The sequence below is a fragment of the Leguminivora glycinivorella genome, chromosome Z (genome assembly GCF_023078275.1).
Source record: "Leguminivora glycinivorella isolate SPB_JAAS2020 chromosome Z, LegGlyc_1.1, whole genome shotgun sequence".
Taxonomy (NCBI): domain Eukaryota; kingdom Metazoa; phylum Arthropoda; class Insecta; order Lepidoptera; family Tortricidae; genus Leguminivora; species Leguminivora glycinivorella.
In genome coordinates, this window is record NC_062998.1 from 2,716,272 (window position 1) to 2,742,656 (window position 26,385).

At 36.2% G+C, this 26,385-nt stretch overlaps 1 protein-coding gene across 9 annotated transcripts in view; it reads left to right on the forward strand.

Annotated features, from left to right (window-relative positions):
- LOC125241595 (ecdysone-induced protein 74EF) overlaps positions 1 to 26,385 on the forward strand; it is a 320,422-nt gene that overhangs the window by 241,633 nt on the left and 52,404 nt on the right. The window contains exon 1 of one of the 9 annotated variants that reach the window (XM_048150152.1): positions 21,286 to 21,719. The exons of the other annotated variants lie outside the window; for them this stretch is intronic. Coding sequence (XP_048006109.1) covers positions 21,386 to 21,719 — 334 coding nt within the window. The 5' untranslated portion in view covers positions 21,286 to 21,385. Of the gene's footprint in view, positions 1 to 21,285; positions 21,720 to 26,385 lie in introns of those variants that run through there. 9 annotated transcript variants of the gene reach the window in all.

Below are 26,385 nucleotides of genomic sequence, written 5' to 3' on the forward strand. Positions count from 1 at the left end.
TGCCTGCCTGGTAACGCATTATATGTATAATTTGACACTTTAGATAGTTGTGAACCTGACTGTTGACTTGAAATACTTAATAAGTATAGTGAAATACTCATAAATAGCTCACATGCTTTAAATTTTTCGATGGGGCGTCGACCCATTTTATCTTACTGACAATATTGTTCTGATAGATCTGTATCCTTATACCACAGTGCGACATCGACGTGAAATATTAAAAAATAAATGCTATACGAAACTGTTGTCATGTTCATTTGTTCAAGCATTTTACATACCTAAAAGCGCGTTTTCTAAAATAAATCTCGAATATCGAATTTCAACAGATCTGGGGGCCGATTTTTGAGTCTCACGGCGTTCGAATTCAGAAAATTGTCACTGAAAATAATAGGCAATTCACCGATTTCACCGGTATTTTAGTGACAGTGAGACTCAAAAATTCTCATTCTTCTCAGAATCACGAGAGCTGATTCGATCCCGACGATAAAAAATGTGTCCCAAATTTTCCATACAAAATTCGAGTTTCCAATACGTCACGCACGTAGTAAGTTCATACTAATAAAATCGTGACGTAAAAGAAAAAAAAAATTAGGACACATTTTTTTATCGCCAGGATCGAATCAGCTCGTGATTCTGAGAAGAATGAGCCCAGACACGTCCAGATCTGGTGAAATTCGATATCCGAGATTTATTTTGGAAAACGCCCAAAAACTGACGCTCTCGGATATATTCTATAACTTTATTGCCGCATGGTTCTCAAGTCTGCTGCCTTTTTCTACTAACAAAGTCACTCAAACAGGATCTATTTCTGATAATTTCCTAGTCCTACATATCTCAAGACTTATCTTAAGTCGCATCACCTCCTGTGTAGCAGTAGACAAGAAACGGTTCCCGCGCACGTTTCCCTTTCGCCCGGGAAAGTCAAAACCGCGGGAAAAAGTGACAAGTAATTGACAATTGACATTGACATTGACACCGTGACCGTTAAGGCAGGAATCTTTTGTCAACACAGAGCTTTCTGTCCCAGTATATGTCCCAGGCCATTTTTCTGATTTTGAACTTGAAACTTTCTTTTAAAGCCTGACCAAAGACATATATAACTCCGTATAGACAGATAAAGTCTAAGAAAAAAACGTACCTCTGCGTGCGTAGCCGAATGGCACAAACACTTACGAAACGCTCACGAAACGAAACGCTCGTAGATATCTCTATCGCTCTTGCGAATTGGCGCGACGGAGCCAGACTACCTTTCGCGGCGTTTCGTTTTCGTTTCGCGTCAGAGAAATGCCATTCGACTACTTACGGCACCAGTACCATACAGAAAAAGGTACGGTGGCCTAGATGGCATTACGCCTTTGGGGTACGCTCAGCTAGATGGCGCTAATTTAATATTTGACATTTTAACACATATCAAGCTAAGAATATAGGCCAAATTGTCAAAACTGAGGTTCAAAAAGTTCTAAGCCTATGTCAAGAGATGGCAGTCTATGCACTGTGATTACACATTTTACTTCGACAGTAACTCTCTATAATACTCGATCCTCTTTGAGCCTGACCAATAGTGATTTGTTTTACAAGGGGGCAAAGTAGTTGTTTAACCGCACGTGCCAATATTGATACCCGAGCAAGCGAAAGATTCCAATATTGAACCGCGAGCGTAGCGAGTGGTTCAAAAAGTGGAATCTTGAGCGTTGCGCGGGGGTCAAGGCACGAAGGTTAAACAAACTTTGCCTCCGAGTGAAACACAAAATTTTTTCACCGCACAAACACGAACAAAATACTGGCTATACCTAAAACATGAAACTAAATCCCATCAATTTATCCAATATTTATGATTCGAAATCATCAATTATAGGAAAATTCTACCAGTCAGCTTAAGACATCATGTTAAAATTTGTATGAAATTACTTTGCACTCTTGTGGATAAAATGCAATTTTGCTATCTGTTTTCGAATAGAAAAGTAAGCCTTTAACAGTTGGTGTGGTGAAAAAATATATGGCTATTGTCAAGAGGGCGCTGTTATTCTGATGTAGGCGGTGACAGTTCAGTAGTATCACAGTATAATAAAGAGTACTATCGTACAGTATGGCCACTCCCGCTCCCCGCTGAAAGTGCCGCCCACCCCCTCTCGGCTACCTCACAGCTACCGCCTGTCAAAAACGCGAACAGTCGACCTGTCATACTTCACTCATACAAGCATAGTACGCGTTCACCTACACGAGCTTAGACTGTGTGCTACGAACGCGCCTCTTTCATATATTTGATCGCCAGTTTCCGAGGTGTGGTAGTATGAAGAAAATAGTTGTAACGAAATTCCGCAAGATGGCGCGTTGTCATATATTCCTGGACCCGTAGCCGAATGCCATTTCTGCGACGCGAAACGCCACCGAAACGCGGCAGAAGCGATGGAGATAGATAGCTTCGAAAGAGATATTGTCGTGAGCGTTCATGAGCGTTTGTCCATTCGGCTACGCACACTGGTCAGGATTTTTCCGTTAAATCAGGGAGATCATTAGACTCAGGAACCACCTGATAATTATTTCAAAATAAATGTTACTAGGAAGCAATAAAGGTCGTGTTAGATTTATTGAATCAGTAATAGTTATTTGTTATACAAGGGGGCAAAGTTGTATTTTAACGCCGAGTGTGGAATTGAAAAACGAGCAAGTGAAAGGATTCTATAGTTGAACCACGAGCGAAGCGAGTTTCGAGAATAGAATCCTGAACTTGCGAGTTTTTTAACACACGAGAAGTAAAATACATTTGCACCCGAGAGTAACACAAAACTTTTCCCCTCACTACAGCGAGGAAACTACAACGCAAAAAATGCGTTTATCACTGCTTCTAGTAGTTTCACAGGTGGTAAATCATCTTTATTACTAGATTCACCTACTTTTATCAATTTTAAATCAGTTAATTTGACTTTATTCAAGGTCAAATTACTTTACCCACTAGTGGATAAAATGCGTTTTTACCCGCTGGTATTAAAGGACAAAACACGTGTTTCCGAGCTAGTGAGGGGAAAATTTCTTTTTTAATGATTCGATAACAGTAAGAGTTAAGATACTAGTTTCTTAGAGAAATTAAGTAATCGTCATTGACCTAAAGAATCTTCCCTTCAAATTAACGGAAATCAATAAAAACAGGTCGTATAAACTAATAAGTACACACATGCATATTCCATACTAATATTATAAATGAGAAAGTGTGTGTGTCTGTTTGTTTGTCCGTCTTTCACGGCAACAGGGAGCTACGAATTAACGTGATTTTTTAACCCCCGACGCAAAAACGACGGGGTGTTATAAGTTTGACGTGTCTGTCTGTCTGTCTGTCTGTCTGTCTGTCTGTCTGTCTGTCTGTCTGTTTGTCTGTCTGTGTGTGTGTCTGTCTGTGGCATCGTAGCTCCCGAACGGATGAACCGATTTCGATTTAGTTTTTTTTTATTTGAAAGCTGTGTTAGTCGGGAGTGTTCTTAGCCATGTTTCATGAAAATCGGTCCACTAGGTCGCGGTCGGGGGTTTTTTCAAAATTTTAATTTTGTGGTTAGGTTAGGTTATTTGAAGTGGAGATAGTTGAAGGGTGACATAGGCTACTTTTTGTTTCTTTCTAACGCGAGCGAAGCCGCGGGCAAAAACTAGTGATATATATTTCATCAGTTTCCATTCCATTTTTAAACGAAACACTTATCTAATCTAAACAAGAAGCCAACAAAACGTTTCAACAAGTTGAAAAGTTTAATTTCGTGTTAAAGTCGTCGCTATTTTTAAACTTTATTGCGTATCACAATTTGGAAGCGGAACTTGATTTCAAAACCTTCGAAGTTGTGCAAATGAGAATATAAATATCAGGTACATATTTATAGAGTGTGACGTCATGGACTCATAAAACAAAAGCTTTAAATTTTGACGACCGGTCTGCCTGCTACGTCGCGGTCCCGGGTTCGAATCCCGGTAAGGGCATTTATTTGTCTGATGACCACAGATATTTGTTCCTGAGTCATGGATGTTTTCTATGTATATAAGTATTTATATATTATATAATATTGTATATCGTTGTCTGAGTACCCACAACACAAGCCTCTTCTTGAGCTTACCGTGGGCCTCAGTCAATCTGTGTAAGAATGTCCTAAAAAAAAATTGTCATAATTAACTGTAGCGTTACCATAATTATGACGCTAAAGATGGTCAAGCAAATCTTGCCGCTAAAAAGGCGGCAAATTTCAAAAAATTAGGGCTCACCGGCCGATTGTCTTCATAAAGCGTGTGCATTCCAAAACTCTGACGTTGGCGGAATCATCGCCGAGCCATAACACTTAAAAAAAAAAAACATTTAGTCGAATTGAGAACCTCCTCCTTTTTTGAAGTCGGTTAAAAATTGATTGAAATTGTACGGGCGAAGGTTTAATTCCCGTTGAAAATTTGAATTTTGGCGCCATTTTATAGTGCCAAGATTTGATTAACCGTCTATATGGAGTAATGTATTCCAAAACATCAAGTAATAGACCCTCAGAACCTCAGGGTACCTTCGGGTATCTCCATTCCCGAGCGCCCCCGAAGCGGCTCGGAAGCGCTCGTGTCGCTCGCACAAGTTTCCCTCACACAATGTCGTAATTAGTCCGGGTTTCCACTTTCAATTTCGCTCGAGATGCCGCAAAAACTGTACCGTGCGCAAGAGACGCACGCGATGCGCATCCGAGCTGATGTTGTACACTGTTGACAAAAACACCCGAATTTTACATGTTTCTCGGTTGTATGGTTTTATTTTGGAATGATTTTTGCTGGTCAAACTCGAATCGCCGTTTGTTTATTTGTATGAGTTATACTTTGTACTTTTGGCACTTGAAAAAAGTGTAAACAAACCGGAGCCGTCAAATTTGACAGATCCAGGGATAGTGAACCTTTTAAGGCCAGAAACCTTTTCCTGTAAAATTTAGCTTAAAACCAATATTTCGTAAAAAGTCATAATTTTTCGTTGGTAAACTTCGGGAGAAAAGGGGGGGAATGGTATTTTATTTTTTACATTTTCCTTCATAATTCTTTTTGTTTTCCACTACAAAAAAATTATAAAAAATAGTTTTGATATGTAAAATTTGAGCTCTTTCTAACGATACCCACTTGACCTAGTAACTTGACATTTACAGTTTGCCCCCCTTCCATTTTGGCCATTTTGTATAATTAATATTAATATATTTTTTAAAATAATAGTTTCAGCTTGTAGAGGTTTAAAATGTTCATAACTGTTCCAAATTTCAAATCGATAGCGTAAGTAGTTCTCGAGATATTTAGAAATGTGACAGACATACAGACAGACGGACAGAGCGTCGCCATAAGGGTTTCTTTTGTACCTTTTTGGTACGGAACCCTAAAAAACATAAATATAACAATCATCAACACAAATATCGAACTCGGAACAGATGATGATGATGATGATGATTGATAACAAGCAATGGCAAATGTTAGACATATAAAATTAAAAATCGCGTAAGTTGTACTACCTTTATATTTTAGTAGAGTTAGTGCGTTTTCACATTATCCGATCCGATATCGGATGTAGGACCGATATCCCATACATTACAGGCGCCATCTTGGATTTTTCCATCGAAATCCTTCCGACATCCGATATCGGATCGGATAGTGTGAAACCGGAGTTACACCCAGATTAAAATGCAACCATGAGTTTTAAACCTCTGCAAAATTAGGTACTTTTTGGTTGATGATTCCCTGAAGAAAATAATAATATTCATTAAATGTAATGACGATATTTTTATATTCGTGAAGGTGTATACGTTTCATCAAATTAAACGAAATTACATGTTAGTGGAAAGAAAATGGAAAATAGTAGTGAGCTCAATTATTTTTAAATAGAGAAAAAAATTCAGGAACCAAACGTTACCTAATAAACAACCCTCAAATTTGACAGCTCAGGTTTGTTTACACTTTTTTCAAGTGCCAAAAGTACAAGGTATAGAAATGTAGTGCGAAAAGATTTTCCTTCGTATTTTTCCGCAAACGTTCGTATTTGTTATGCTAGTTCAGACAGTGTCAAACCTCTTGTACTGAGATTAACTGAAATAGCATGACACGTTCGTACGTTTCCGTAAAAATGCGGAAGAAAAGCTTTTCGCCCTACAAAGATTAACTGGAAGAGATCCCTCGAAGGGATAAGTTCGCCTTTGTACTGGTGATAAGCTCTTTTTCTTGTGTGTTGTATTATTTTCCGATACAAGAAAGTGTTTTACTACTACTATTACATCTGTAACAGCGTGGTATTTGCCTAATTTCATCTTGTTTATACTAATTTCTACGTGTTATATAATAATTTATTATTATTATTTTATTACAGAAAACACATAACACAAATTACGATTTAAATCTTGAAAATTTATTTCGTAATCAAGTTTTGCTTTGTTCTGTTGCTTCCCGTCAAAATTGGATACTGTTGCTTAATCATTTTTGTTGCGACAATACAAAACCAAAAGTACATAAATATTTCAGCGTCTTGAAAACATAAGGATTCAGTTTTTAGTTTTTTAGTCTAAATCGGCCTGGTAGTTTTGACGGTACATTAGAATAAACAACACAAACGTATACTTACATATACAGAAAAACATTACACATACATAGAACCAAAAATAACTACTTTAAAAAGACAAATCATATACATTATACACAATACAAGCAGACACAACTGTAGTAAATAGACGTGTTCAGTGGATACATGTAGAACTCAACATGTTAGTGTAATAATGGAAAAAAATAATTAGTTACAATTGCCCCCCAGTCGAAATGGGCCCTACTGAAAACTAAGTTTTAATAGTACGCACACCCGTTGCTGCCGACGCTACGACGGTAGATCACCGTTGTTTTCATTTCACTCTCCGTATTTTTCTTGCTAGTGAAAATTCCTTGCCGTTTTCCCTGGCGGCTGAACACCAACGAAAGCCAGAGTAAAAAGGTGAATTGACATTTTGAATGAGTGAATGGAATTAGTGAATGAATGGTGATTATTGTGCTAGTGATGTACGCTGACGTATTGAGTTTCGGAAGCCATTTTTGGTAACTATTTTGTCTCTATGCTTTTTTGTGATCTCTCGTGGGAAATCGAAATTGTAGTTTTTATGGAATAATTACTGTGGCTAAGTATTTTATTTAAATTTGGATATTTGATACTAATTAGAGAAAAAAAGTGTTGAAGATAATTCTATTTAGAACTTTATCGGTTAGTATGGATATTTTTAGAACATTATCTTTTGGTTACTAACGCACGAGCTAACGGTAATAAAAGTATATTTTCATCTCAAAAGTTAGGCTCATAAAGACACAAATTAGCTAATTTAAAACAAATAACCCATAATAAAAGTAGACCCCGACGAATTGAGAACCTCGTCCTTTTTTTTTAAGTCTACATGGTCTAATAAGGTGGACAGCAACAAGATTTTTTTTCCAAAAAGGCGTGTTTACAAGGGCGATTATATGTATCGTAGATATAAGTAATACCTGTGTTTATTCGTTTGGAAAAACATCCTAATTCTATATGCTGAATAAGGCCAAGGCTAATGTCTAGACTTGGTGATTTTCGGGAATTAGGACTAAGGCAGGGGCGCGGAAAAAACCGCGCCAAGACTGTCTAATTTTAAGTGTTATTATATGAAAAAATGGATATATTTTTTAATGTAGACAGTATTGCAGTAATTATTTATGTAGTCATAATATGAACAGGATCATAATCCTGTCAATCAATAGAGTTTGTGTGATTGTTTTTGTATTCGGATTTTGGTCCAGGGTGCCAGTCTGGAAATACAATTTGAGACAGGAGAAACATTTTTCGATTGCCAACTCCATTGAATAGTGTACACTTTTGATAGTAAAAGCACGTGTTCTAGTATAATTTGTACACTGAGTGTCCCCGATTTTATAATTTAATAACTCGTATCTCGTATCCGCGTAGGAGAAAACTATAAGAAAACAATTTTTATTCATAAAATCTGTTGGTTCATCTGTATTTAGAACATAAAAAGAGCTTTAAAAAATAAAAGACAGGAGCAAGCTCGGCGCCGGATAGTAGGGTGCCCAGAAGGCTGGTAGCATTGCCGCGCTGGATCGCGATGCTTACGCCGTGGCTTGCGTGGGCGACGGTCGCACGATGGTCGCGCGACGGCGATGCGACGCATGGAACATATGGAAGTATGAGACGCGACGGCGACGGTCGGGCGATGGTCGCGCGACCGTCGCCCACGCAAGACACGGCGTTATTCGCTGCGCAAGAAATGAACCAGCCGTCTGGTCACCCGTAGACAGAAAACCGGCCAAGTGCGAGTTGTACTCGCGTTGCAAGGGTTCCGTACACCACGAGAAGGGCTTAAGCGCCTCCTTTTTAGTAGGAACTTAAGTCATTTTTGCGAATAATCGATATTTTGAACAAAACAAAACAGAAATGAGTTTATATGTAATATTCAAACGTTCTCACACAATTTCAAGAGATTTGGTAACTCCTTGCAGCGGCAGTGAGTGAAATTCGTAATTTGAGTTTTTTTCTTTTAAGTCCGACTTACGCTTTACTGTAGATTTCTAATAGGTTTTCCTGTAATCTATAGATTGAAAACTATCTCGTGTACTTTTTTGAAAATTTTACGCATAGTAGTTTCGGAGATAAGGGGGGAATGGTCATTTTTTGCCCATTTTCTTAAATTACTTAAAAATTACTTTACTAAAAATTAGTAAAAAAAAAATTTGAAATACTTATAAAAAGATCTTTCATTTGATATGTAACACAATATAGTTCTAGAAACTTTGATTTTTAATTTTCACTTTTACCCCCCCAAAAGTGGCCCCTATAATTGAATTTTCTTAATTTAAATTACATGTCCGTCTTTGGGTCACACGTTTACATATGTGTGCCAAATTTCAAGTTAATCGGTTCGGTAGTTTCGGAGAAAATTGCTGTGACAGACGGACATACAGACACACGAGTGATCCTATAAGGGTTCCGTTTTTAGGGTTCCGTAGTCAACTAGGAACCCTTATAGTTTCGCCATGTCTGTCTGTCTGTCCGTCCGTCCGTCTTCCGGCCGCGGATAATCTCAGTAACCGTTAGCACTAGAAAGCTGAAATTTGGTACCAATATGTATATTAATCACGCCAACAAAGTGCAAAAATAAAAAGTGGAAAAAAATGTTTCGTTAGGGCACACCCCCCCTACATGTAAAGTGGGGGCTGATATTTTTTTTCATTCCAACCCCAACGTGTGATATATCGTTGGATAGGTATTAAGAAATGAATAAGGGTTTACTAATATCGTTTTTTGAAAAACTTTGATTTTTAATTTTCACTTTTACCCCCCCAAAAGTGGCCCCTATAATTGAATTTTCTTAATTTAAATTACATGTCCGTCTTTGGGTCACACGTTTACATATGTGTGCCAAATTTCAAGTTAATCGGTGCGGTAGTTTCGGAGAAAATTGCTGTGACAGACGGACATACAGACACACGAGTGATCCTATAAGGGTTCCGTTTTTAGGGTTCCGTAGTCAACTAGGAACCCTTATAGTTTCGCCATGTCTGTCTGTCTGTCCGTCCGTCCGTCTTCCGGCCGCGGATAATCTCAGTAACCGTTAGCACTAGAAAGCTGAAATTTGGTACCAATATGTATATTAATCACGCAACAAAGTGCAAAAATAAAAAGTGGAAAAAAATGTTTCGTTAGGGCACACCCCCCCTACATGTAAAGTGGGGGCTGATATTTTTTTTCATTCCAACCCCAACGTGTGATATATCGTTGGATATTAGGTATTAAGAAATGAATAAGGGTTTACTAATATCGTTTTTTGATAATATTAACAGTTTCGGAAATAATCGCTCCTAAAGGAAAACAAAGTGCGTCCCCCCCCCCCCTCTAACTTTTGAACCATATGTTTAAAAAATATGAAAAAAATCACAAAAGTAGAACTTTATAAATACTTTCTAGGAAAATTGTTTTGAACTCGATAGGTTCAGTAGTTTTTGAGAAAAATACGGAAAACTACGGAACCCTACACTGAGCGTGGCCCGACACGCTCTTGGCCGGTTTTTCCTTTTTGAGGTACGGAACCGTAATAAATAATCGCGGCACACGAGAGGTTAAATCAAGCAGTCTATTCACTGTTCATACATAATGATACAAAATAATGTTCTTGTGCCCAGCTGCCCTGATTTCCAGGCTATCTAGGCCAATACGTCAAACCTATATATATTTTATACAGGTGAAATATGATGATCTATTATATTCTCTGTCGACACATTCAATCAAGGTACAGAAGATTTTGAGGGATCTGACATGTTTGTAAAATTATATCTATTGCGACGATTTGATCGATTTAGCAGCCACTAGGTACATAATCTATAAATATATTTTGCTTGGATTATTTCTATAAGATTAGTGAAAATAATACCTATGTAAATTTATTGTTTTGTAATAAACCGTAATATCTGATGTTTATGTTTTACCTTTCACAAAAGCAAATACTGAAAAGTAGAAAAAAAGTGTTAAACTTCCAAAAATGACTACAAATATTTTACGTGACGGCTACTCCTTTAAAAAAAAGTACTAATAATCATTCATTATGAATTGCTCGTGTGATGATGGGTTAAGAATTTCACCACCCCCTTTGTGGGATTTGGGTTAAATTGTGGCGTAGGCGAGAAGCTGACATCATGTCACTGCCATGTCAAAATTTTCGCTTTCGTTCAACGGGTTCAACCCCTTAATTGCCAAGAGTGGCACTGAGACTAGTAGTTTCATGCTCTGCCTACCCTTTTATGGGATACAGGCGTGATTGTATGTTTGTATGTCTGCATGTATGTATGAATTATTATAAGTAGGCATTTGTTTTCACCTCAATAAAAGAGACGTATCGTGGGACCTTCGTTTATAACTGTAATGTATCTAGCTTATAACTTTCCAGAATAGCACTTTTCGCATGCAAGTGATTTTTATAAAAAGAAGTTGGAACATTATTCGTGTGTCTTTTTCACTTATTTTGATTTTGTTTACCTAATTGCCAAACATCAACTTTTGACAAGCAACGTAATGAACAGGACCATCTATTTAAGCTGACAATTCAAATATAAAAATAACCTTAGATTTACATCTTAAGTAATCAATGAATCTATATACTGAGGAAGTTTAGTTAAAAAAAAGGTTTAGTCATTTAGAGAAATGGTACTTAGTTTATTTAAAAAACTTGGCTCTAGTAAAATCTCTCCTTGACCCGTACCTACCACTTGAATACAACCTAATGAAGTTAAATATTACATAAGTTTACCCACTACTAGAATACTTTCACGAATATCGGATGTCCAGACAGTTTTAAACAAAAGAAATAAATGTTTGACAATATTGAAAAGAACGATATATATTTTTTAATATTTAATACTTTTCAAACCTTACATTAGCAATGCCAAAACTTAACATAACAAAGGAATGGATTTATTTTATTCTAAAAAAAGCTGGTCTTTCATAGTTTATTCGTTAAAAAAAAAAACATTGATAAAATCTGCTTATTTTTTTAGATCTTATACAGTGAAAGATGCTGAGATTGAAGAGACAAGATTTAAATTATTTGTTTTGCAACAATATAATATTATTAAAGAAGAAAGAAAGAAAACGTTTATTTGGTGTATTAAAAAATTAAAACTTAACCTATTACATCTTAGTCTAATAACACTTTATACACCAGAATGGTTGCCACTCAGCTTTATGCCAATGACTTAGTTAGCCATGGCGCTGGTTTTCAGGGCAACCAAATAAAAAATACTCTAAATAAAATAAAAACATGCAAAAATATTTATAACACGAGGGAGAGGAGGTGGAGGTAATAGGTAAAACTGAGCTATAATTTACAGAATAACAGTATAGGTTATTAAGCTTATGTGAGTGGCTAGACTCACATATTTCCAGTAGCTGGAGCTACGAGCTAGCACATCTCTGAATTGCTTGCAGTAGCTGTGGCTACGTAGCGTATTGACGTTTGACTAATTTTATGTCAAAGCAATTGAGAACGCCTTTTATGAAAATCCAAATCACGTGAGTGGCTAATTAACTTCATTGGAACTAAAGAAACCTACAGTTTTCTCAGTTCAGTACCTCCGCGTTACAGAAGACCGCAGCCAAATAGCACTAGACCCTACTCATAGTGTTGTGTGCGTGCCGGTGAGTAAGGCTGCCAGAGCTCAACGAGGGTGCGGTGTGCTGGTGACGGAAGGACCTACGGAACTAATTTGTTCCGTCTATTGTCCTTTGAGTCGTCGGCATCCCAAACCCTCCTTAGAACTTGTATCTTTTTTTTGCTGTGTACTTAACTTAGCAAAAGGGAGTGTACAAGCGTGTAATGGGTTGGCGACGCGCACGTGACACTCCTTGAGTTGCAGTCGTCCATAGGTTACGGTGACAGCTTTCCATCAGCCGTATGCTTGTTTGCCACCGACGTAGTATTAAAAAAAGTTTTTGATCGAAATTTACACTACGGGCTCTACTACTGAGCAGTACCTATGTCCTTTAGCGCGTGTATTCACTTGACAAACAGAACTATCAGTACTCGATGGCAAGGTGACTATTTCCAAACGACAAACACAGTCGAGTGTTTGCAAAATTGGTTTTATCGGCCCTTGGTTACTTTAGCACTGCAGTTTAATATGGCACGTCATCACCAGAAAAAAACGGGCGTTGTAAAAAAAAAGTAACTGTTTCCAATCCATTTGAACCACTGACATCCTACTTATTGCTGATGCTGAGCTAAGCATTAGAGTCGATTAAATTTTTATTGTATGATAATGTGTTAATACCAGAACTTGGATTAACTAATGCATATTGACACGGCCATCCTGAATATCACGCGTCCTCGTGTGTTATGGTTTAAAATAGCATAAGGTATATCAATCTTATTGTGTAATTATTTGAATAGCCTCGGATACCAAAGGTAAAAAATACATATGATTTCAGACTTACGAAAGCTGTTGGTTTGATATTCTCACACTGCATATTTAAGTAAACATAGAACTAGTGTTGAGTTGGTGTTGGTACGGAAAGTAAAACTTCGTCAAGAAACCGGCATACATGCTCAAATAAATTCAAAAGTGTATGTATAGGTATAGTTTGTAATCCCTTCCAAGTTCTAACCAGTGTGGGGACTATAACACGACTTCCCTCACTTATAAGAGTGTAATAGTGGGACGTAACAGAAACTAGCACAGACTAAGTCTGAATTATATCATTATTAGTATATTATTAAACGGTCTTTCACGCTAAAGATCAATTAAAGAAAAGTGACGATCGCAGTCCAGGCACGAAAGCGTAAACAAACACTTTCTCATATCATATACATATATAAGTTTTGTTGTAAATCGTACCCACGGTCATGCGACGTGGTCCTGAATGGCACTCTATTTTACGCTTGGGCTGGTTTATTACGGGTGGTTATAAAGACATAGGACACGGAAGATTAACAACGGAATAGCTAGCCTCTTAGGATGTTACAATAAATGGCATGCGATTTTAGATAATTGTTGCTAACGAAGTCAATCGATCTGTCGTAAGACGCACAAGTTCGAATCGCATGCAATTATCTGGGAGGTTTGGTTAGAATTTTTTGTCACTATTGTAAACTACAGTTTAGAAGGACCAGTTCGAAATTACGGTGCGTGTTCTAAGTTTATTTTATAGGTATTTAGTTGACCCCTTTTGTTGGTCTACATATTTCCTTCTTCTATAAGTATGTAGTTTTTAAGTGTATGTTTCAAGATAATTATCTTTTATTTCTTTTAATTTTAATACCAAAATATTCGTGTCTTAAAATAAGTACTTTGTAACTAATGCTCTTTATAAATAAACTTATTTAAAAGTGTCTTTAACATCCTCATGCCTGTTTTTCCCTAAATTGCATCGCTCTTATTCGCACTGAGTTATAATTAACAATGTAAAAAAAATATTCTAATCAATAGCGCGTAATTCAGTAACGAGCATACAAAATGTCGATTTCATAAACGCTACACCGTAATACTTCGACAAAAAGGCCGTGCAATCATGCCATGCACTGACCATAACCTATGCTAACTCTAAAAATAAAAGGCATAGACAACCAGTCTTCCTGTGCTAATCGTTGTCAATTACAAACGTCAAAATCGAAAATGGCGGGAAGCGGTGGAGATCTATGGTTACTTGAGACGTTTTTTCGCTGCGCTTGCTAGTGGTGATGTGTGCGTGTGCAGTGGCAACCTTGAATTCGTGCATCGACGCCGCATCTCGGCCGGCATCGGGCTCGTTCGGAAACGCTCGGCTACGATCGACCTACTTGTGTTTAATCTTATTTATCTATGTTCAATGATTGTTTGGGAGTATGTTGCGAAATCGTTTTGTCTTTGCGCTCACGGCGGCGGGAGGTGGCCGGCATACGAATATTTACTTAGCCGTGGAGGGTTTAAAAAGTACGGAGCCGCGTGCGCAGGTCAATGTGTGCTCGCCAAGTCATAAGGCACAGATGCGTGCGATTACATCATTGTCTTAAAACAACTTATTGTGATAAACAAACGTGAAATATCTATAATTAGCGTGTGCACTTGAACATTTTGTGTATATCGGGCTTGTAATAAATAGATAAAAACATAACTACTTTGAGCTAGTTAGAATTAGAAATTTACGACAGAATTGATATCCACCATCATTGACACCCTGATGTCTGTTAACAATTATTGTACATATATTTATTATTTTTTATCTATTATGACTTATTAACAAATCTATTGATGTATTGAAGAAAGTTTCGGTGAAGGAAAACATCGTGAGGAAACCGAACTAATTCCAATAAGGTCTAGCTTACCCTTCGGGTTGGAAGATGGCAGTCGTTTTCTTAAAAACTAGTGCCTACGCCAAATCTTGGGATTAGTTGTCAAAGCGCACCGCAGGCTCCCATGAGCCGTGGCAAATGCCGGGATAACGCAAGGAGGATGATTGAAGAAAGTTTTTAAGGAACCGAGGGATTTGGCAACATTTTACAGGAAAATTATTTCATAAGACAGACCTTTGTGATTTTTTAATACCTATTAGTAAGTACTTACTCGTGATGGTATTCGTTTGTATGGTCATGAAACGATTAGGTATAGGTTTGTGGATATTTTATCCTACACCGATTATGATATTTCTGAAAGTAATTATTTATTTATGTATTTCACATTATAAATATAATCAAAATATACATACACTGAATATAAATTAAAAATAAAATGTATCCTTATTTTTTAAATAAGGCATTAGTTTAAAAACAGTATAAAATTAAATAACCTAATCCCTAACTCGTACAGCGTGCATCCGAACGGGATTTTTGCAGCGCCGCGATTGGCCAGCTCCTAGCTGTTGCCGTCTCCTTCCCGTACAGGCTTCCAGCATCTTGCATCCCGCTCTTGCGCACGCGCAGGAAGCGAAGATCTAAACGCTTAGATTTTTTTTTGTTGCAACTTCAGTGCAACATTTCCTTAAGGGAAGATAGTACCATTTGTACCGTTTTAAAATGGCGATGGCGGGGCTTGTACAAACTCTTACGTATTTTTTTTTATTGGAACCTTTTTTTTTTAATTAGATAGTGTTTTGAAAGCTTTTATTTATTTAGCAATGTTTGTATTATATGTATGTCTTGATAAAATTGATAATCGGTAAAAAGAAATCAGGCAGTCTTTCCTGTTATTAGTGTTATTACCTACAATTTTAAAAATGAAGTCATTTCCTTTTAAATTATAATGATTCAGTAATTAAAAACTACAATTTAAACATATAAGTAGATACTCACGCTTTATCAAAAGGTTTTTCATATTATTTTTAATCTTAAGTTTATCAATAACCTACAGTAATGTACTAAGTAGGTACCTAATATAAAGATATGCTGCTATGTACAAAAACCCAGTTATCGATTTGATAACTGTTTAAAAGAATTCCGCCCCCTTATTAACTTGCAAATGACAACGATTGAAGAAATAAAAAATACCTGTGTATCTACCTCATTATCTTACACATCTTATCAGATATTACCTATTAAGGTCCGACCGAGATCTCGGTCTCGGTCTCGGTCTCGGCATTCTCGGCCGAAAATCGGGCCGAGATCTCGGTCTCGGTTCTCGGCCAAAATGGGCCGAGATTCTCGGCAAAACCGAGACTGCGGTTTTTAGCTTTCAGTTTGTTACATCGCCCGTTTGGTATCCCGATTTTAGTGATTTTAGTAGGGTCTTTATCGATATTTTAAGCCAAAAACAAACAAAATACCTAGGTATAATTCATAAAAGAGTGTAAAATATTTACGATAGTTCGTGTCCCTTAACTTTGAATCATGTGCCTAAAAATACGTCAAAATCAAAGTAAAGTTTAGTAAAGACTTTCAAGGAAAACCTGGAAAACTACCCGTAGAAAAAACGATTCGACAACCTGTTTTATGATTTCTTACAAAAAGTCACAAAAAAATCAGGGTACCTATTAAACGCGCGTGTAAAACCTCTGAAATTGCATGCCTCTATAGGCTATGGCGACTGCTTACCACCGGGCGAGCCGTATAGTTGTTTTTGTCACTGACGTGGTCTATTTTGCTACGGTAGATAGGTAAGGAGTGCGGGTAGGTTTGGGTAGTTACGGAACCAAACACTAAGTAGGACCCAACATACTTGGTTTCCTGGTTAATAGGCGAATTTCGATTATGAAAACATTTTTTTGTAAAAATGGCATATTTTTTTACTGTTTTACAAATTCTCGGTCTCGGTCTCGGTCTCGGCCGAGAATCAAATTGAATCTTGGTCTCGGTCTCGTTCTCGGCCGAGACAAAAATATCGTTCTCGGTCGGACCTTATTACCTATTCTAATAAGACTAAGAATTACTGTTAAACTAAAATGTGCATAGACTGCCATCTCTCGACACAGGATGAAAACTTTGAAAACTCAGTTTTTAAAATTTGGCCATGTGGTTTCTAATGGGTTGGCAACGTGCACGTGACACTCCTTGAGTTGCAGGCGTCCATAGGTGACGGTGACCGCTTTCCATCAGGCGGACCGTATGCTTGTTTGCCACCGACTTAGTATAAAAAAAAATCTTAACTTGACTGGATTGAAAAAAGATAAATTTATTATATATGTATATTTTTTTTTTACTTATTTACACAATAGAAAACAGCTCAAAATATACCAGCGATCAACATTCAAAATTTGAAATGGTAACTCTAGTAACATTGTAAGCAGAAACAGTGTAGTTGGTCCTCCAGTGGATTATCTACAAATCGGCTCAAACTTGTGTCTATTCGGCTAACTAGTTTCATACAATACTATGTAAAAATGTAATTTACTTCATATTTTTCGCGTCAATTTCAATTCAAAGATTAATTTGAATAGACTCTGCTTGATATACTATCGGTAGACTCTGACATTTTCTCTAATTCCCCCTGACACGCGTGTAAGAAGCGAATTTATAATCTAATATTCTATACCGATACGCATTGACACGCTTATCAGGGGTCGCCTCGATCGACATCGATCGTTCGTCGAACTCCTTTACGTAACGCACTAAGCAAGATGTGTGTGATAACAATTAGATGTAATGAATAAAATAAAATAAAATATAACCGTCACAAAAAAAGGAGGAAATGGTTGGACCGATTTTAGTGGAACATGTCTAAGAACCATCGATCGGAAACCCTTTTTCAATAAAAAAAACCGCATCCAAATCGGTTCACACAGTTACATTGCTACTGGTCAAACTTTATAATACCCTCTTTTTGCACCGAAAATCTAGCTAGTTAAAAATACTATGACATTTTTAACAGACTTCTTTCCCAGAAGGTTCTGTAATCTGTTGGGGCTTTTTACGTTTGAGGGTCATCTTATTTAAAGTCAGTCAGAACAAGCTAATTTGAAACGGTTTTGACACCACAGTCATATATTATGAAAGTATAAACCCGTGTAAACTGTGCCCTATTGAAAATGTTAAAGCCATTGCGAATTTAGCTTAGTCTCACTAAAGGACTTGGGATTTCTTATGTTATTTCTACTGAGAATTACGAGCTGTTTAGATTCTAATTGGAGAAAAGGATTCCAAAATGCCTATGACTTTTCTGTCTTTTCATTCCGTAACTGTCATAATTATCTACAACGTCTACGAAATGCATGCCACAAAAGTGTGTGATCGTCTTTCATTTTACGATTAAGAATGCTCTTGATTTCGAATAGAAAATTTGAGTACTTAGACTGCAATGTTCCTACAAGTTTAAATGGAATGAATATTTCGTTACAATTTACACCACTTACTACACTATTTCAAAATCAAGAACGAACTAACCATTTCAGGTTAACAAAAAATACTAGATATTCATAAAACAGATCAGATCTTTTCATAGTTCACAGATCTAAAATGGATTCTTTCGATCATTATCTGCTAGCATTTTCAACTAAGATAGTTCTTGAATTTCCTATAAAAATTCCCAATTTCCCCTTTTACGCTGCAAAATATCTGGACTTCCGCAAGGCAAAGGAATTCTCAACAAGATATTCAGCTAAAGTGCACAAATTCGGGAAGATTCCACGCCGGAGAATACTGGGCGAGCTTGTGAAATATCTTAATAAAATAGACTTTTAGGTCCTGGACGGGTTCTCTTTAAAAATAGAATTTTGACAGATTATAAGGTTGGCATTTTTTTTTTGGACAGGTATTTTTGGTAGTCGGCTAAAGATTTATCGGTTCGCCTCCGTGTCTACCTACAAAATTGTTTGTCAATACCTACTACGTGATTTTAAAAAATCGTAAGGCGAAATTGTTACTGATTTGTTTAATTTTTCGTAATAATCAACATTTGTATATTTATTTTTATTTAAATTAATAAGTTTAATTCCAACTGTTAATTATGACAAACAATCCACGTCAAAATATTATTGCCACGTATTATCCTTTTGACTGTTTTGTACTTATCAGTTCTGTTAATTTTATATCGAAACAGGAAAACTGATGATTTATTAGCATTACGATTGCATCAACTGCATTCGAATAACATAGTTATTTTACTGTAAATCATTTAAATTAGTGCTTTAATATAAACTTCAAATTAGACAGCAACCAACAGCAAATTGCATAGAAGCTACATGCCTTAAGTCATGCTAAACTAGCTTCCACTATATTACACAAACTATGTTTATAGCAGTACTTATATAAGACATAAAAACATATTATTGTTACACTTTGCGTGCAGAAAATTAAGTAATCATGTCAGTTGTTATCACATATTTATTTAATTAACATGGTAGACTTTTAAAAATAGAACTGCAATCAAATGACTACAAACAGCTATCTTAATGACAAACTAGCAAGCAGGAAAAAAACTGCGTAAACAACTATTTCCTAATAAAAATATAATCTGCGTCTAAACGAAGTGACATTGGTCCTACATTCTATGCGGCCTATCTTTAGCGGCCATTTTTGTGAGACCCGTACGACTCGGTACGGTGCGTACGGTCGTGCAAACTATGGCTTAACATTTTCTGAACCTTATTGCGAGCGCTTAAGCGGTTAGTCAGTAGTGTTGGTGTTAGCACGAATGCTCTTGTAAAAGTCTACGGCGGGAGGGGGCACAGCTCCACTTATTCTGGCCACTGTTAGTATGTCACGTGGTCAGTCGCCGGCGCATGTATTTGTAAACTCGGTCAATGCCCTGAGTTAGATAAAAAAAACAATGTTGAATTACGCAAAGATCGGCGGTTCCGGTTATTGATAATTTTGTTTTAGTGTGTTTGTTTTTTGTTGCGAAATTCGGGCTTGGCTTTTTTGATTTGATTTTTTTTTGTTGGTTATGTTGAGCTAGTTTACTTGTAAGGATTTGTGTAAGTTATGAATTATGAATTATATATTGTTAACCTATTTTTTTAAGTGTCTAAGTAAATACAATTTGGACTAGTTTTTGGTTCTTTTTTTTTCCTAGGTATGATATGTAAAGTTAACTTGGTTGTAAGCAATTGTGTAGGTTGTGTATTTTATATCTAAGTATTTCGTTTGTGTTTACCTATTTTGTAAGTGTCTAAGTAAATAATTCGGGCTACGTTTTTGGTTGTTTTTTTTTCTTGGTATGATATGTAAAGTTAATTTGGTTGTAAGCATTTGTGTAAGTTGTGTATTTTATATCTAATTATTAACCGACTTTTTAGTCTTATGTGTTAACCTATTATTTTTAAGTGACTAAGTATGTAAATAATTTGAACTTTTTTTTTCCTGGGATGCTATGTAAAGTTAGTTTAATTGTAAGCATTTGTGTAAGTTGTTATATAATTTATATATATATGTAAGAAATTATTGATTTTGATATGTTAACCTATTATTTTTTAAGTTTCTAAGTATGTAAATAACTTGGAATGTTGTGTAAAGTTAGTTTAGATTAGATGTAAGCATTTATATAAATGCTTACATCTAATCTAAACTTAAGATTCTAATCTAAACTTAAAATATTTAACTTACATATGTAAGTTAAATATTTTATATCTAATTAATTACTTTGATTAACATTAAAAATTCCAAACACATATAGTTTTTACAATGATTAATAATGTACCTGAATTTTAATTTATTCATTATAAAATAAATAAATAAATATTAAATATTATGTAGGACATTCTTACACAGATTGGCTGAGGCCCACGGTAAGCTCAAGAAGGCTTGTGCTGTGGGTACTCAGACAACGATATATTGTATAATATATAAACACCTATATAGAAAACATCCATGACTCAGGAACAAATATCTGTGCTCATCACATAAATAAATGCCCTTACCGGGATTCGAACCCGGAACCGCGGCGCAGCAGGCAGGGTCACTATCGACTGCGCCAGACCGGTCGTCAAATTATGAAACATAGTTTTGTAAGATTCTACAATTTTTTATATTACTTAATTATTTTTATATTACTATTTTTATGAATCTATATTAATTATAGTTGTATAAGTAGGTACTCTACTTATACTATGTATTTAAAATTTATTGTAAACAAGAATATGATTAAAATTTGAAGAGCGACTTAAGTATAAAGTCGCCTGTCTCTTGTCCGCCCGGCGGCGGCGGCGCGCGGACAGGTTGCTGAAAAACTTGAGAAAAGCTCGAAAGTGGAAAATGCACACACGCGCAAAACCACCACGCCGGGCCATGTGTGCGCCGCGCACACAGCCGCGCGGACGAAAACGAAAGTGTACGAACAGCGCCGAGCGCGCCCGAAGCCGCCTTACGGAGTCAGTAGAACTCATCGCAGTCGCTCGAAAGTAGGACATCAGTCTACAAACCGATGCGAACGCCGGCGGTCGCGTCGAGATTACGTCTCATGACATAATAGTATTGTGATGTGTTAGACAGTGTTCATGTTGACCATGATGGCAGTGGAGGCGCGCGCCGACCGCTCCCCCGAGCCGCGAACCCTGGCCGCGCGGAAGGTGTACCCCGAGCTCGACGAGGCTCCCCTGGACTTGACCACACATTCGCGTAAAGAGATTACTGTTAGAGATTTCGCGCGCCACTCGTTCGCGGACCCCACGGACTATGTTAGGGCTCAAGTGATCCTGCGGCAGTCTAGGGACTACCTGGCGGCCGGCAGGGACTCCGGCACGGACTCTGATGACTCCGCCGGCCGGCTCAGCCCCGGTGAGGATGGCATTTCCGGAAAAGCCTACAAGAAATCCCTTATGAAGCGATACAGTAAGCGATTTTCTCGATTTCAGCGGCGAATGATGAGCAGAGCGAGTGTTCCAATTATTATTCTGACCTACCACAAGCGAGCGAAGATTAGTTAAAAAGTTTTTTTAACTGGTCTTTTAGTTTTAAGTAGTTTAAGTTTAGTTTAAGGTAGTTGTAAGTTAGTTTTAATTTAGTGTATAGTTTGCGCTTCAGGACTTTTTGAGGCACTAAAACTTCCCTGAAATTGGGAATTTAAGTCATATAATTTTTTAGACACGATTTTCCTCAAAATGTCCTCTGCTTGGCGAGTGCGCGGGCGAATTTTTTTATTCTACCTGTAAATGTTTTTTAGGAAATTTAGGTGAACCTAGATCCTGCTGTATTTTCCGGACGAAGGACCTCGAGGAAGAAATTCTGGTATATACATACGGATAACACTGTAGTTGGTGCTCATGCTTAGTTAAAGCATGATTACTAACAGGCTTTATTTATTGAGTAAATTTTCTTTCCGTTACAGCGTTACTGCAGATTTTTTCTAATATTATTTGGTATACAAGATTTTCCGGGAAACAAGATATTCTTTCTACGTTTTTCTGTATTTCTTGCTACACATGCATTTTTTCCTGCTTTGGTTAGTTACGTTATTTTTTATTTTATTTATAGTTATATTTAAGAGCTTTGCTCGTTTACTATTAAGTATATTTATCATATTATCATCCTTTACCTCGTCATCCCTTATTCTATTTTAGTTAGGTTTGATAATTTTTGAACTCTCAATCACATACTAATATACTTAATTAGTATGATATAAGACTAGAAATGTAATCAATGATGAGCTTTTCTCATCTAATTAAAATTTTACGATATTCAAAAACAAATCTATGTTTCTGGACAAGTAGGGGGAATGGACTGAATCTTCAGTCGATCTCGCTCAGAGATTTTTTAGGGAAGGTGAAAATTTGGACTGAAATCTCTTTTCGGGTGTACCAAAAATGCAATAATAATTTTGATTGTAATCTAGATATTTAAAACATATAATAGACAATCAGAAACAGCAATAACTACATACAAATTACATTAAGTACCTACAGAGAGAGTTTGTGGGTATAGAAGATTTAAAGAAAATACTTTAGCTTTGAAAATATACAAATAGGTACTAAGCGGAGCTTTTATCGTTAAAACATCATGTAAAGCTACATCGGGGCAAAGAAGCTTTAAGTTTAATTCTATTTTTGAACTGTCTAGAACACGGCAAAAAAATAAAAGTGATATTATCTCTCAAGGGAGCTCCGAGCAAAGGGACGCTGAAAAAAATACGTCTGAGCTAGGTATTTACTTTGAGATAGTTTATAAATTCCGTCTAGACGGGGAAATGGAACCGGCGGAGTATCTACAGAATAGAACAATACGTAGTATCGGACATTGATATTTACTAAACAAATTAAACTACTAATAGTTTCGATGTTCCGTTTTGATAACAATTTGTCTTTACGTTATACTATTTGTGATTGCGTATAAAAACGTACTGAAATTTAACTAGCCTAACTATAAAAAAATGCCGAAAATAGAATAGTTATGGTAGAAAAGAATTCGGATACCAATTCAAGGAATTGTATTGATACAACGCCGCCGCTACTAGTAGTGCTGCGGTAATTTTTACAGTCTTCATTTTTATTCGTTTCTGAGAAATTTCTCTGTTATAAATGTGATCAAAATACCCGATAAGCAAAGCGGGTAAACTTTATTACTATTTAAAATATCTATTATCTGGTTTTATAAAGAAAATGCTAACAAAAATACTGGTCTGCAGCATACGCGTGCTTTTGGCTGTTACCGTATTTGTTTTTTTTGGTAAATTCATGTTTTATGCCGATAAAATACCTACAGTACTTTACTTACAATTTAACATAATGATTTACATCAGTCAGTTGCAAACAATACACACCGATTGGAAAAATAATAAAACAAAACCGGCCAAGAGCGTGTCGGGCCACGCTCAGTGTAGGGTTCCGTAGTTTTCCGTATTTTTCTCAAAAACTACTAAACCTATCAAGTTCAAAACAATTTTCCTAGAAAGTTTTTATAAAGTTCTACTTTTGTGATTTTTTTTCATATTTTTTAAACGTATGGTTCAAAAGTTAGAGGGGGGGGGACGCACTTTTTTTTCCTTTAGAAGCGATTATTTCCGAAAATATTAATATTATCAAAAAACGATCTTAGTAAACCCTTATTCATTTTTAAATACCTATCCAACAATATATCACACGTTGGGGTTGGAATGAAAAAAAATATCAGCCCCCACTTTACATGTAGGGGGGGTACCCTAATAAAACATTTTTTTCTATTTTTTATTTTTGCACTTTGTTGGCGTGATTGATATACATATTGGTACCAAATTTCAGCTTTCTAGTGCTTACGGTTACTGAGATTATCCGCGGACGGACGGACGGACGGACGGACGGACAGACAGACATGGCGAAACTATAAGGGTTCCTAGTTGACTACGGAACCCTAAAAATCAGCGTTGAAAAACTAAAACAATGGTTCACTACAACTGAACTAACTAATGAATTTTACTTTGTCCTAAACGGATACATGAGTATAAAATACCCAATTAGTGATGGGATATGTGATATGTGCTTTTTAAAATATACTTTTTTTTCGTTTAATATCAAAAATCCAAAGGGCTGTATGCACACTTGGCATCACATTGCCATCAACATGGGCCTTATAAAGCACCTTTAAATGTTATATGCTCTTTTGTCATATACATAATTGCGAATGCAACAATTGCAATGTTTACACATTTCCTTATGTAATATACACGCGTCCACTAATTAGGTGTTACCGGTCAATGACCCGATGATTCATGATCTCAACGATATGACATAGTTACATGGGTGCAATACGATACCTACCTGACGATGACGCTGAATCATTGAAATACGGTACTGGCATTTTATGAAGAGTATTTTATACTTCCCGTTTTGATTTGAATGTGACAATTTGCAAAAAAAAATTAGACACTAGATTATTTTTGATCGGCGCAATATTTAATTATTTAATGTCATATAATCAAACATACCCGCTTTTCTAATAAAAAAAAGTGTAAATTTGAAATATAGACGCGAAAAAATGAGGTTCGCGCTTTTTTCTAAACTGCTTATAGGTACTCAGTTTGGGCGCATCTGAGTATTATTTTTATGGGATTGTAGAATTTTTAGTAATGAACTAAGAACTTTCAGTTTAAACCTATAGTTTATGCTAATATATAAGCATAAAAAACTGTACACATATCACGTAATGAGCTCCTATTAGTAATAATAAAATTAAACCATAGACAATGTTCCGATTAATCAGCAATCCTTTTTTGTCAGGGCATCGAACCTCGCTACTAAGAACCGTGACCATACAAGAGCATACTAACATACATCCAAAGCCAAAGTATAACATAAACAGGCGTAGACTATCCATATGCAAGGCATAACTAAAATAATGATACATTTTTAATTTGCAGTTTTTGCTCCTATATGAAATGTCATAAGTTCAAATCGATTTTATTAGTTATACTTACCATAAATATGAAAAATATTAATCTCAGGTGACAAAATGGCAAACAGATAAAAATAAAAATATAAATACAAAGCAACTAAAATATTGCATAATGCAACAGACATCCATAAACACCTTTTGGATAGTTTCATATCATATAAAATACCCAAAAAAAGTTTCGATCTAACCCGATCACGTATTGTCTAAGGGACTTCCTTCGTCAGGGAATCTTTTTTATCCACCTTTCACTTCCTGAGGCTGCAGGTAAATTTCTCCGCGATCAATATTAACAGCTGCCCTAAATATCCTGCATTGCATATGATGGGAAAAGAAAAAGTATTGCTACATTACTGGCCGAATTCAAATCTCGCGAATCTGCGAATGCCATAAAAAAATAAAATTAGGCGTTTTTTAATCCGCGAGTCGAGGTCGATGTGCTTTCGGATATCTTCGTTAGTAATATTGAAAGCTAATTTAGCGCTAGACACAACACGCTGAAAGCATGTTTAAACACCTACAATTGGTACCGATCGAAGCACTGGCTAGCTACCTGTTCTTTCGAAATTTAAAAACAAAAAAGTATTTTGAATTTATATTAATTCAAGTCCTATTCTCATTAGAATTAAAAGCCAATTTACGCCGTTTGAATATAGGCTTTAACGTGTACTTTATTTGGTTGAAACTTAATAGAATCGGTGGTGCAATATGACATTTAGTGTTGACGTAAACAATAGAATGTCAAGAAAGGGTGAGGAAGGGTTGTTCTTTTTTTGAATAGCTTCCTGCAATCTGTTTGTCTTCTTCACACGTACGTTTATTAATAGCGGCGGAATGTGACGGCGATACGGTTTTTTTTAATAAGTTCTGATATTCAAATGACAGCGTATCCGTTTTTAGAATTTCAAAAATAAATAAACGCGTTCGAAGCAGAATTCTCAAAAGCGGGTTTATAACTTCCGTACTTTGAATTTGTGACAATTATTATTTTGGCTGTTCAATCGAGTACACTACTAGCATACATATTATATACAGAACAATCATCTGTTTCAATGGGATTTAAATCAAAACAAAGTAGTTTTACTCTTTTTATACAAATGGAATTTAACATAATTAAAAATACAACTAAAAATATTAT